The 13030-nt window shown below is 41.6% G+C and overlaps 1 protein-coding gene across 1 annotated transcript in view; it reads left to right on the plus strand.

The window, feature by feature from the left end:
• Positions 1-262: 262 nt before the first annotated feature.
• The window catches only part of LOC135917237 (uncharacterized), a 70810-nt gene continuing 58042 nt past the window's right edge, over positions 263-13030 (plus strand). Inside the window, exons 1-3 of the mRNA XM_065450774.1 lie at positions 263-310; positions 6979-7155; positions 7950-8135. Coding sequence (XP_065306846.1) covers positions 263-310; positions 6979-7155; positions 7950-8135 — 411 coding nt within the window. The remainder of the gene's footprint in view (positions 311-6978; positions 7156-7949; positions 8136-13030) is intronic.

The raw sequence follows: 13030 nt of genomic DNA on the forward strand, positions 1-13030 counted from the left end.
TATTGATCCACATGAGAATAAATGACAAGCATGCCACCCTATGAGCACTTCTTCACATTTACTTAGACTTTTTTACACATTTATTTACCTTGAGTCTAGTGAAGTCAGTTTTCACTAGGTGCTAGTGTAGATGGTAAGCTTAAGATTTGTCCTATGGTGAAGAATATTTTGGTGCTTATAGATATGGGCTTGTTTTTTTTTTCAGGTTGCCTCGAAATTCCACCCGAGCCATGCCACAACTCGAGGCAGGCCTCTTGGCTCCATGGCTCCAGGCTCCATGCGTCAATATCAAACGAGTCCGGAGTTCAAGGTGACCTGCTGTGAAAGCAGAGTGCAACTGTTGGTGGCCCCTCTGCATGCTTCACGTATTTCGCAGCTGTACTTCGGCTCACGTCTATCCAAACAGCACCGCCACCTGTGACCTCTTATCCAAGCATGAGCGAGTATAGGGGTGGAGTGTCCTCTGAGCTCGACATGCTATTTTTGCCTCTTAGGATTCTTTACAAGCACTTAACAGTTATAATTCATACGTTTCCTAATTACCTATTTTTAATTGTTCCATAGTGAGAATTTTCGGCATGAACTGTTATCATAATTTATATCTGTCCGTATGCCCAGTTTATAGTAGCTTTTGTACTTTTACATGTAATATATTCTTAAATCTTGCAATGCGTAAGGTTAAATTGCTCACTTAGGGCATTTTTTCTTCCTTTATTATTCTACAGCATTGCAAAATATTCAAGAAATGTAGCTTAACAGGGGCTCTGGTGCAGGATAAATTTAAGAGCAGGATGGAGCACTTATTTCAAGCGCCCTTTATTTTTGCGAACTCTAGAATATAAGTGCTCAATAAACTATACAATATTAAACTAGAGAAACCTGGGTGCCCCTCACAAGTCTGTCAATACGTCGACTTCCTTTCAGTAAAATGATACCAGTGGCACTGCCACACAGGGTTTCAGAGATGAAAGAACATGAAATCTCTGGTATTTTTCGCGTTAATCAGCGTGGCACATAGGTTTACTACACTGACGAATGCCCAAGGCGTCGTAGGTTTCATGCACACATTGGTTGTGTTACACTTTATGAGTATTGCATTTCTCAAACACAAAGCTTTATAGCGGTGCTTGCAATGCGAAATATGTTTTCTAATTCTTAGAATTTATTAGTGCAAGAGCAATGGTACAGATCACGTAAACAACATTTTACAGGCTATTTATATGACCAACATGTGGTGGTGGGTTGGATGTTATTTCAGATTTAATTATTGTCTTCTAGGCCTGGATTAGCCTCCTACGTTGAGTTTTTTTTTAATTATGGGGTTTTACATGCCAAAACCACTTTCTGATTATTAGGCACGCCGGAAATTTCGACCACCTTGGGTTGTTTAACGTGCACCTAAATCTAAGTACGCGGGAGTTTTCACATTTCGCCCCCATCAACATGCGGTCGCCGTGTCGGGTATTCGATCCCGTGGCCTCGTGCTCAGCAGCCCAACACCATAGCCACTGAGCAACCACGGCGGGTACGTTGAGGGCTCGAGGCCTAAGTCCCCATACTAGAGGCAAGTGAATTTAACAAGGAAACATAAATATCAAAATGTTTTGTTCGTGAAACGAATGTGACAATCAGCAAGGCTCTTTGTGCGTTCATTTCCAACTTTGTAATGATATATTTTATATGAATGGTTTTATTAATGTGAGAAAAATATTTGCACATTGTCACAAGACACCTGATAGCACCCATTTACGTGCAATTCTTTAGTGGATAAAAATTAATTGTATTAATAGAGTGTTGTAGGATTAACATGCTCACTCTTACGGGACACAAACGGTGGCATACAACGGAATGCAAAAAAGTACAAAGGAATGCAAGCAAGGCATGAGGCTTGGTAGGCAGACGCTTGGGTGTGCTATTTAGAAAACTCCCTATAGTTTGCCTGAAAACATTTCTTGACGCTTTCGTTGAATGCACTGGCCGCCACTATTGAAGAGGTAATGCTTCTCGAAACAATTTTCTTTGATTATTTGCATTTGTGATGTGAAAATACTGTCATTCACAGTTTTTACGTAGATTTCAAGTGTGCCATTTATTTTTGTCTAGCTGCTATACTATTTAGTTATGTCCTGTACAGCGGCACAATATCATTGCAAGTACTTATCTGTAAAATTTTCACAAGAAGCATCGTTTCGTATCTTATTTAGCCTGTTGAAGATCGAAAGTGGCGATATCTATCTGAACAGCACGTACAATTTATAGAGCTATCTAAAAAACATAATATTACACTTTAAATAATTTGGAGACATATTGCGATTGCATGTAGATATCAGCATTCTACGGATCATGTAGATTATGTTTGCCAAATTTTGTTAGTATAGAGCACATATAAGCGCACAAGATTATTCTCATGGAATTGTGAAAAAAATATTTAAATGTACTAATCTTTACTTGCACAGTTCCACTAATTTTACATGCTGTTTACATAGATATCTGGACTTGGCAGTTTTTAAGGAAGTAAGTTAGCTACAGCACAATGATTTTTATGAAACTTTTATGCACAGGAAGGCGCTCGCAAAGATCACTATATATTGTCTCGCTGTATTGGAAATAACTGGATAACTTTAGCAGCTAAACAAAAACTCATGACATATGCGAGATCTGCTGAAGAACTCTCCAACTGGCTGTATTTTCTAACCTCTAGTAAAATAATGATTTGTTTTTTTGTAGAATGCCCCCTTAAGTCATGATTTAATAAACAAAACATACCCTTGCTATAGTGACCTACAACATATTGACGCAAAGTTGAAGGCAAGTCCTGTCGTAGAAGTGACTTTGGGCTATTTTCCCTTTGGTTGCTGTTAAACACTGAATTTTCCCTACATTCACCAGGAGGGCAATACTAAACGCTTTATGTGAATGTGCCATTTGTGTTGGCACACACACGGGGAAAATCATTTCTCTGAAATGCAGAATCGACTATCACTTTGTTCGACATTTACATTTTGACTCCATATCTTTGTTTTCTGTTTTGTGCTGAGTGTGTTAGCGGTGACTGCCTTTAAAAATTGAACATAGCTGCTTCAAGATAATGCGACAGTTATCACTATGAAAACTTTATAGTAGTGGCATGCATTAGAATTACAGTACTCAAGAATTTCTGCATTGTAAGAATTCATACACTAGCATCACTTCTGAGATAAACATTATCAAAAGCAATCGTAAAATAGATTTCTGTTCTACAAATAATTGTCCCCTAGAGCTTACAATAGGCTTTGTGGCAAACTATTATCTAAAAGAGCAAGGCATGGTCTACTAAGTATGGGGACAAATATTTCAGGGCTGCCAGTCCGGGGACTCCTAAGGACTATCATACACTCAACATTAATTCGCTTCAATAACACAATGTCAGTATTCTGCCTAAATTATTCAAACTTCAATTATTGTGACCATGGCAATATTACCGCATAATCTGATCTCGGTGAAGTTTGTTTATGTTTTCAACCAATGACTCTTGGTAATAGAGGTATACTTGTGATTGTGCATTAACTTGTGCATTGTATTTGATAATAAATGTACTAGGCATTCATATTTATTTGTATTCAGCATTTCTTACCCACAGCTGTTTCTTCAAATCTGAAATGATGTACCCACCTCCTTATATTAGCAATGTAAACTGAAATCTGTCAGTACGTTTTTTTGAAATGCAGCTGATCGACCCGATAGTTAGGATATATAACCGATAATACTGTAGGACCATAAAAACATGATTGGTGCTTACTTGCAATGCACCTTGAAGAGCTGAATGCCACAGAGGAAAATTAATAGTCAACGAAGGGTTTTACTCGTTGAGTGTAATCATGTAAGAGCAGGTTGCTCTCCAGGTGTCATTTATCTTCAGTAAGTATGTAAATCAATAATGTGAGGTGTTATATTTTTATGTTGCAAATACGAAGTTCCTGTAGTTTTGCTTGTTTTTATTTTGTTTCCTTTGTGAGAATGACTCGTGAGAGTGACTTAGTTGCCTCGACGTGTATTCTAAAAACCGTTTCTTCATCACTGAGAGTCACGAAAGTTAATTTCCACATAGCTTTCCCGGTTACTAATATGGTAGGCTTCGAGTTTAGTTCTTTAATCTTTGATGTTATGTTTATCTGCCAAGTAGTCGTGCTGTACATTAAAACATATCCACCCAATGCAAAGTGAGCATCCAAATTATGAATATTTGTTCTTGCTTTCTACCTTGCTCTGGTGTTTTCCTAGCCAAGCTTTAGTGCAATGGCCTGTCTGCACGTGCAGAAAAGTGCCAAAGTTGCTAAAGTTGAAGGTTGATGAGAGGATAAAAATACGACAAGAGGATAAAGTTTGCCATTACCCCATATACCCAATGATTTACTTACAATTTTAAAAAAAACATGACATCCCACTTTCGTGTGAGAGTTGCTTTAGACACCAATTGAACTGCATAGCATCTATGCATTAAAAATCAGAACAAGGTAAATCACAAGAACTTTCTATGAGTGATATGCAAATGTCGCACCTATTGTAACTTATTCATGTATCTACTGAGGGTAGATTACAACCGGTACATAATTTACTTTTACAGGATGATTTGTGATGAGTAAAATACGGCTTCCTCACATTTTTGCTTTCTCTTCGTCTTCTTTTTGTTCTTTATGCACCATTTGTATTCTGTTGTTACAGCTGCATGTGCAGCAGCGTACCTGTTTTGCTTCCTTCCTTGTCCTCATAATTGATGTGCTATCTTTCTTGTAACAAATTACAGTTATATGTGCTACATATTTTCCCAACATATTTGCTTTATGGCAAGTTTTCTATTTGTGCTTATTGCAATCTGTCCAACTTTCAGTGTCAGCTATTTTATTACACTTAGTCCTGAAAAAATTTTTGTCAACATAAGTAAAGTAAGAGTATAAATATTGCGGTATTTCTTTTCTAATATGATCAGTTATGTAGTTTTTATGCACTCTTGCACACTGTATGAAAAAATGAAAGTATGCAGAACAATTTATAGTGTTCTTGAGATCATTTTTCATGACAAGTTATGTAACATGCACGAGTTCCCTGGGAAAAGTGCCACCAACAGTACCATAAGATAAGACAGCTGTTTTTGCTGTTAAATTGGATTATCGATTGCCAGCCAGTTGCTTTCAGGAAACATATTGTGATGCATAGATTATGTAATCTAAGTTCAAATATTGTTTTTATGACACTTCATTGTCTGGATATCCTTTTTGCATCATTGTAGCCCTTTGTTATATGTAGCCTATTTGCTTATGACGTTAAATGCTAGGTTCTATATAAAAATACTTCTGTGAGAACAATGAAAAAGGTTTAGATTAAAAATCCTTTTACGTTATACGAGACTTGTGCTGTAGTGAATTGAAGTTTTGCATAAGTGACACACTATTTTGGGTGCAATTAACGTTCTGAGTGCCATAGCAGTGTTATGCATGTGCACCTACAAGGTGCATATTGGATGCTTCTTTAAGACTATTTTGCGTGGTTGTCCATTGATTCTAGTTTAATAGTAAAGAGAACTGTCTTGTGTTCAAGGTGATTGTCTGCTGACTGATACATTTGACACTTCCAGAAGACATTAAAAACAGTGATGAAATTTTCACTTAGCTATGGATTATTTATTTTTCTGTGTTGCATTTTTGGCAATTGTGATTTTAAGAAGTACTTTGCACTGTCGACAAAAGCTTTTGACTCATTTTGAAAAGCGGCTCGACATTGCAAACCAAGAGTCCAATGAATTACATGGATTAGTTATTTTACTCCATTTGCAAGGGTACTGCAACATGCATTAAGGATAACTTGACACACACTGCACGAGTCATCAGACTCATCAACAATAGTTAACTGAATCCTTCAGGAGTGGTCATATGACCACTCCTGAAGGATTATCTCGAGTCGTCGGATTGATGTAGAGTAGTAAACGAACTCCCTAAGCAGTAGTTTTGCAACAATCTCAAGTGGGTCCAGGAGACTACTAGAATAGACTGCGCATGACTATTGTGTGAGGAGTTAAGTAACCACCTTGTATGGAGCACAGATGGTTTCAGCGCTCACTGCGAAAAGAGAGTTCGGGTGCCTCCCCCCCAAAAAATGTGTCGTATACGCCACGACTCCACACTCTACAAAAAGAGCAAGGGATACCCTTTCTTTTTCTTAGTGTGTGCAGTTAAATTTTTTACGAAACCTTAATGCGACCAAACCTTGAGTACGCTGCTTCTATATAGGATCATATGCATATAAAATTAACCAGTGCCCTGGAACTTGTTCGGAATAACTCGTCTTGTTTCATTCTATCGACAATCGCACTGCTAACATAACAGCCATGAAAGCCAGCCTTTCCTTTCTGTCCCTAGCGCGCGACAGAAACTTGGCAGCTTAAATTTACTCCATAACAAATACTAGCATACCGTTATTCATGACAAAATAATTCTAACGCCGCACTAGCTGCCCTATTACATAGATCATCGCCATAAGGTAGGTATTCCATTTTGTTAAATGAAACATGTTTTGAATCTTTTCTTCTGCGCACAGCAATCGAGTGGAACCACATTCCTGCTGACATCGCATCAATGATTCATAACCAACCTTCTCGCGAGGCACTCAACACCATTGTTTCCCTAGATACCAGTTTGAAATTCTTATTATTACTCACTCTATCTTGCTGTTCTCTTTATGATTGCATTTTCCCCCACTCCCGTATGTAATACCTCAGCCTTGAGGGTAAATAAATAAAAAAATAAATAAACATTTCGATGTCAATATTTGCACCCCGTATTTTCATAACATGGGCGAAGGAGGAGCGTATAACCATTGGTTATTCATGCGTCAACGTTCGCGATCCGAAATTTACAACACATAGCCGTGTTTTTCGAGCCCTAGTGGGGGCATGGCGAATGATTTACGTAATGCGCTCAGCTAAAACTTAATTTGCTGGTGCAGGGATCCGTGGCATGGGTCCCTCAGGACTCGTCTGTCTTCAACATGTCTGTCAGGGAGAACATTCTATTTGGAATGTCACTGGACGTTGTGCGTTACAAGCGCGTGTTGGATGCTTGCGATCTTTTGGACGATGTGGGTCGCTTTCCAGCGGGAGACCTCACTGAAATCGGAGAAAAGGTACGGCCCAGTTACAGCACCTGCTGCATGAGAGATTTCTTTATCATGCTATCGATAAAGTAGAAATGGCTGTGCCCTCACGAACCCAGGTCAATAATGTGGCCACATTTCACGTGTTCGTCAAACAAATGACTACGGTCTAAGGTGAGTTGTTGGGTGTCGTAAACGGCCATGCAGAAGATGTCAGTGTGTAACATTGCTTGTAGAAGCGGATGTAGCTGAAGAGCTAATAATAAAATGGAACATAAAAATTGCGGACGGTCACGTAAAAAAGGGAGAGAAACCCTGACGTATGGCTACGCTCATAGATGTTGGCAACAACTCCTGAAGAGCTTATGTTCTTTATTGTTTGAGTGATAGTTTTAAAGGGCGCTTATTTGGATGCAATATATGCGCAATACGTTGCTAAACTCAGGCCACCTATTCGGCACATGTCCGAGAAATAACATATGTGTTATGGAAAATAAAGTAGGCAAGGGCGAATTAACAATGAGGAATCGCTCCCATCGAAGCTACACAATACACGACACCATGTTATGAAAAGTCATTAAGGTTGCTAAGATATTCTAGCGAATTAGTCATGGGTATATCAGGAATTATATTGGAATAATTAATTCAACAAATAAAACTAATTGGCCAAGCAAGGTTGTACGTTTATACTGATTTACTAACATAATGTGCAGAAGTCGCAAAATAGCTATTGAACTATAATATTGTCGCTTGCGTATAGCTCATTCGTGAGACTTATGTCGACTGCAACTGTATTTCCAACGTGTTGCTCACCTGTTTGACAGGGTGCTACGCTCAGCGGCGGGCAGAGGCGGAGGATAGCACTTGCTCGAGCAGCGTACAGCGACAGAAGCGTGTACCTTCTGGACGAACCACTCAACGGGCTGGATGTCAAAGTTGCTACCAGAGTTTTCAAGAGACTCATTGGAAATCATGGAATTCTTCGGAACAAGGTGAACAGCAACATCCACGTTAGTCACTGCCGGAGACAAAAGCCTTCTATTATCGTAGTGGTTCTTAGATATAGATTATAACCAAAGAGGAAACTAGGCGAGGTGGTGTAGGCTGAAGACTACAAAACAGTGACAATACATGAAAGGCTTGAAGAACAGAGGACGAGGACTCGCTGTCATCCTAAAAGTTTTGGCAGAAGCGCACACTTTCTACGATCAGAGTGCGCGCGGATGCCAGAAATGGCATGTCACAATGAAGCATTTCCTTTAAAACATCCATTGTCCCAACGGCACGAAAACGAGCGGCATTACACCCGAACTTTTGTGCTACTACTCGAAAAGAAAGCGTCTGGAAATTTTTCTACTACAGTTATTTTTTTATCGGATGGTTTGCCATATGGGATATAATGATTAACCAATGCATGCAGTCTTTTTTCGCGAATAAGCTGCATAATTGTAGAGAGGAACTTCTATATAATTATCTGTTTCTAGTCTCTGGGCTGGTGCCTTCGTATCCTAGCCCCTCGAAGCAGTTTTTCGCATGTGGCCATTGTCCCTAGACACAGCCACAGCAGATACCGAGCATCCGCTGGTGATGCGGTAGCAGACCACTTTGGGCACTTCACAGGGTCTTTAGGTGCTGGATCGCAGACCCATTATATAGCCTACAAGATCGACCACTTTGGTTCTTCATCTCGCAGCCCACCTACATCTCTTCCCTCCGACAACCGCCTCCACTCCATCTTTTTCGGTAAAAAAAATAAAAACTGCTTCGATGGTACACAGATGCTCAATACAGCCGTGCGTCTGCTCCTTTCTTCGTAATCTAACTCGGTTGGTGGAAGTATATCGCATTAAAGTACACCAACAAACCTGCGTGGCAGGCGTATGTGAGATAAAGCGAATGTTTTCCCCACGACCTAAACGCTAACGAGCAACCACTTACAGACACGGATCATCGTTTCTGACCACAGCCACTTCCTTGAACAAATGGAAAGAATTTTGCTGGTGACCAACAAGCAAGTTTTCTCGTTTAACAGCCTTAAGGATCTTAGAAGTGACCCGAGATGCCCGATAACGCTTCATCAAGACGACAACGAAAGTAAGGCGGACGAAAGTGTTCCGAAAAGGTGAGTTGTCAGCGTCCATAACCACATTGCGAGGCGGAAGAGTGTAGGCTATGTAAATGTTGGACAAATAAAAGTTAGTGCGTGATATGTCGAACAGAAACAGAATCAATGTGTGGAGACTTCTAGCGATATATGGTTTGCTTTCTGTTTGTTTTGGCCTGTGCGTGTGGGCAACATCGGCTAACGCTATAAAAGAAGCAACATAAAAGGAATCTGAACCACTTTTTGTCGTAGCGGAGAAAGGAATTTGGAGCGAGAAATTGGCTATTTCAGAAATACTTTTCCGCATAAAGTACTTCAGTGCGTTCAGCAGAAGCGGAGTTATTGGCAGTCAATTAGGGCCTCCACTGTGCTCCTGCGAAGGCGTCGGCGCAATGGGGCGTGCCCACAACGCTCTGCCTTTTAAATGTCACCGCGGCGTGCAGTTCAAATTTTCATTTGTATGTTAACGTAGAAGCCACGACTTCTGCCTTTTGTGCCTACGAGGCGCTAAACATAAGACAAACGTGGTTATATTCAGAGAGCCGCATTGCGCTTAGCCAGTCCACTCGTGGCAGCACCCCGCGGCGGCCGCGGTATCTACGCCATGTAGCTGACCGCTGCTCGATGTCAGCTACAGGTCAATAGCAGCCGTCTGAGGGACTGACGAAATAAAGCGTCCGATGTCGAAATTAAGTCTCCCAAAGGAGTGAAGAGAGAGCCTTGTGTTGAAAAGAGAGCGATTGAGAGAAAGGGTGACTTCGTGATCCGTTTCCGAGCTCCACGCATCGCGTACGACAGCAAAACTTAGTTGAGATGTTCACAGCAGTGTATGATGCCCGCAGACTATGTTATTTAACCAAGCTCCAGGGGTGTTACAGGGCCCCTTGAATATATCTCGATAGTTTCCTGGGGTACGCTCGTGCAGTTTGACTAAATGGTATAAAGGAAATCAAGCGAAGCAATCAGCAATGAATAATCGCTGTCAAAATTAAGCATTTTGTGCCACATTTCGACATTACCGCGAAGATAGATTTTATATTCGCATTGTAATCATAACCATCACACCAAAGGTGACCGAAAAGAAGAATGTAATATAGGAGATTCTAGAAGTGATTTTAACCAAAGCGAACCTTCGAGTCTTTGTGAAAATACCACAGCTACGTCGTAGTAAACTATATAGGTATGCTAAACGTGAAACATTATCAAATTGAAGTAAAATATTTAAGCGAATGCAGGGAGAACTTATAAAGAGCCAACGAATTGAAGCTTGGAGCTACGATAAACAGCAGAGACTGTTTCACCCCTTCGCTTTGAGCTACGATTTCTTGGCTTCGAGTTGTCTCAGCGGTTCCAAGCAATCTCAACGCGAGGTCATAACTATGAAAGAAAGGATCGCCGTAAAGGCCAATCACAAGACAGTTGTCACTGTTGACTGCAGTATCTGGAATCGGCTTTGGTGACTATTTATTCATTTTTTTCTCATTTCATTCCTTTTAACCTTAAGACAAGCCTATTGAATGATGTCGCAACCATGCCATCATATCTAACCTTTTCTTACTTTGCGCAACATGCAGAGCAGGCGTGCAGTACCAATACATGTCATAAGCAAAATAAGTCTCATAGAATCGAGGGTAACATCAAATCCTGTCTGGTCGCGAAAACTCTTAGTCAGGAATATACGCGGCACCTGCCAAGGTAAGATACACTAAAATAAATGACATTTCGGCTTCTCACGGGGGCCTTGTTCGCAATGACCGCAAACGGTGAGCTGCACTTACTTCTAGGGACTCTGAAACGATTCTGACGATTTTGTAGAAACGTATTGAGTCACTAGGGTAGGTCCTTCTGATCATTAGGTCACACGTCTAAGCGCTCCGTGTAAAGCCTGAAATTTATTATAAAGTTTTAAAAATGTACATCGATACCGATCGCAGCGGCACCACCTCCCATATTGTCAACCTTCCCACCCCAGGTGACGCGGGTTGCCCGCCTGACGTCAGCTAGGCGAGCTATCAGATTGACTACCACGGTTGCGTCCACGGTAATTTTCCAACTTTATGGGGAACGAATGTTATTCGTAATAGTTGGAATGTTAGTTAATTTTTTCTATAAAAAATAAGTAACACGAGGAGAATGCGCAACAAAGATTTATCACCCAACTCAACCACTCCCGGCACACAGGAAGTGTCGTTAGGCTTGTGTAACAACGTTCTCTGTGTTGATGCAAGTTGTGCGGCCAGTGTTACTCTAGAACCTTCTATTCGGAAGCACAATGGATAGCCCTTGTTAGGTTTCGGGCTGCAAATCTATTGATCGGTGACATGTCAAGCTGCGACATCGTGTTTCTCTGCAAGGCAACATGCAAGCGGAGTTGCTGCAGCGCGTCGGGCTGTCAGAATCCGATCGGTACCAGCATCTACGCGTTCACGCGTAAGGATTACTACCAGAACAAAATTTAGCGGGTCTGGTATTCGTGCAAACAAAAACGAAAGTCAACTGGGTGCTTTACGGAACGAGCGGAGGCGCAAACGTAACGGTCTGTACTGTGTAGCCACCTGGTTTCTCATAACTCAACCAGAAAAGCCCACAGCTAGCATAACGCTAACAAAGTGTATTATTTGTTGCTGCCAGTTCAAATCTGCGGTAGGAGCGTACTCGTGAACACGTTGTATTTTGAAATGTTTTAACTGTTTTACACATCGTTAAAGCAATATCCGCTCTGTGTTTGGCTGGTCAAACTCTGCGCGACCAGTTGGCTGATCAGACCGCTCACGTACAGTCGGCGTCGTCCTTGTGTTGAGCGCGGGAACGGTGGCCACCGGGGCACTCAGGAGCCAGCCAGCGACGTCAGCGACGAGTTGTTGGGCACATCGTTATGCGTCAGGCTAGCGTTGGTCGTCATCCGCCATCAGTTGCCTCAGGAGCGCCATGGAGACCACCCTTGTCGCGCTCTGTACAAGAGCGACGCAGGCTCTACGTACGTCCACACCAAAGCTCCTTCATCAGAGCGGTAATACTGTGGAGGGGTTTTAGTTATCGGGCCTCCGCCCATCCGTGAAAATGCCCCAGCTCGCCTGTCGTCACCAGCATACTAGACATGCTCGGCGCGGCAACAACGCTCGCAACGCAAGCTGTTTCGATAGCCCACGCTTCGCGCGCTGGCCCCAAGACAGCCGCAAGTAGACGACACTACGCCACATCACGACTGAGAGCCAATGAGGGCGGAGCATAGCCCCGACCACTTGGCCAACGAGTTTACGAGAAAAACCATGGCGAGGAAGGAAGGCAACTTGTAATCGTTTGTCTCAGTAAGAGACCCTTCACAGAAATCATGTCGCGAAAATTTTATTGTAACTGCACCCAACCAGTGTAGCGCAGTAATTTGAAATATGAATACAAATTCCGTGCACACACACACACACACACACACACACACACACACACACACACACACACACACACACACACACACACACATATATATATATATATATATATATATATATTTATATATATATATATATATAGGTAACGAGGAAATTCTAAAGAAGGCTCTGGGAACATTCTATTGTTGTGAAGAGCAGGATAGTGTTGCCTGATGCCATCGGGGAGCATACTGTGTCTACTAGGCGCACGAAATTGACTGCGATGACGCCTGCATCATCGCCTCCAAAGTAAAATTAATCCTACGCTCGCATTTGCAATGTTTAATAATTCGAACTACTGCGCACACCCTTAACAAGACTACTGGCACTTTTACCCCGTATATTCGCGATGTCTGCAGCACGTAATATCACGTAC

This window comes from Dermacentor albipictus, chromosome 7, assembly GCF_038994185.2.
Source record: "Dermacentor albipictus isolate Rhodes 1998 colony chromosome 7, USDA_Dalb.pri_finalv2, whole genome shotgun sequence".
Taxonomy (NCBI): domain Eukaryota; kingdom Metazoa; phylum Arthropoda; class Arachnida; order Ixodida; family Ixodidae; genus Dermacentor; species Dermacentor albipictus.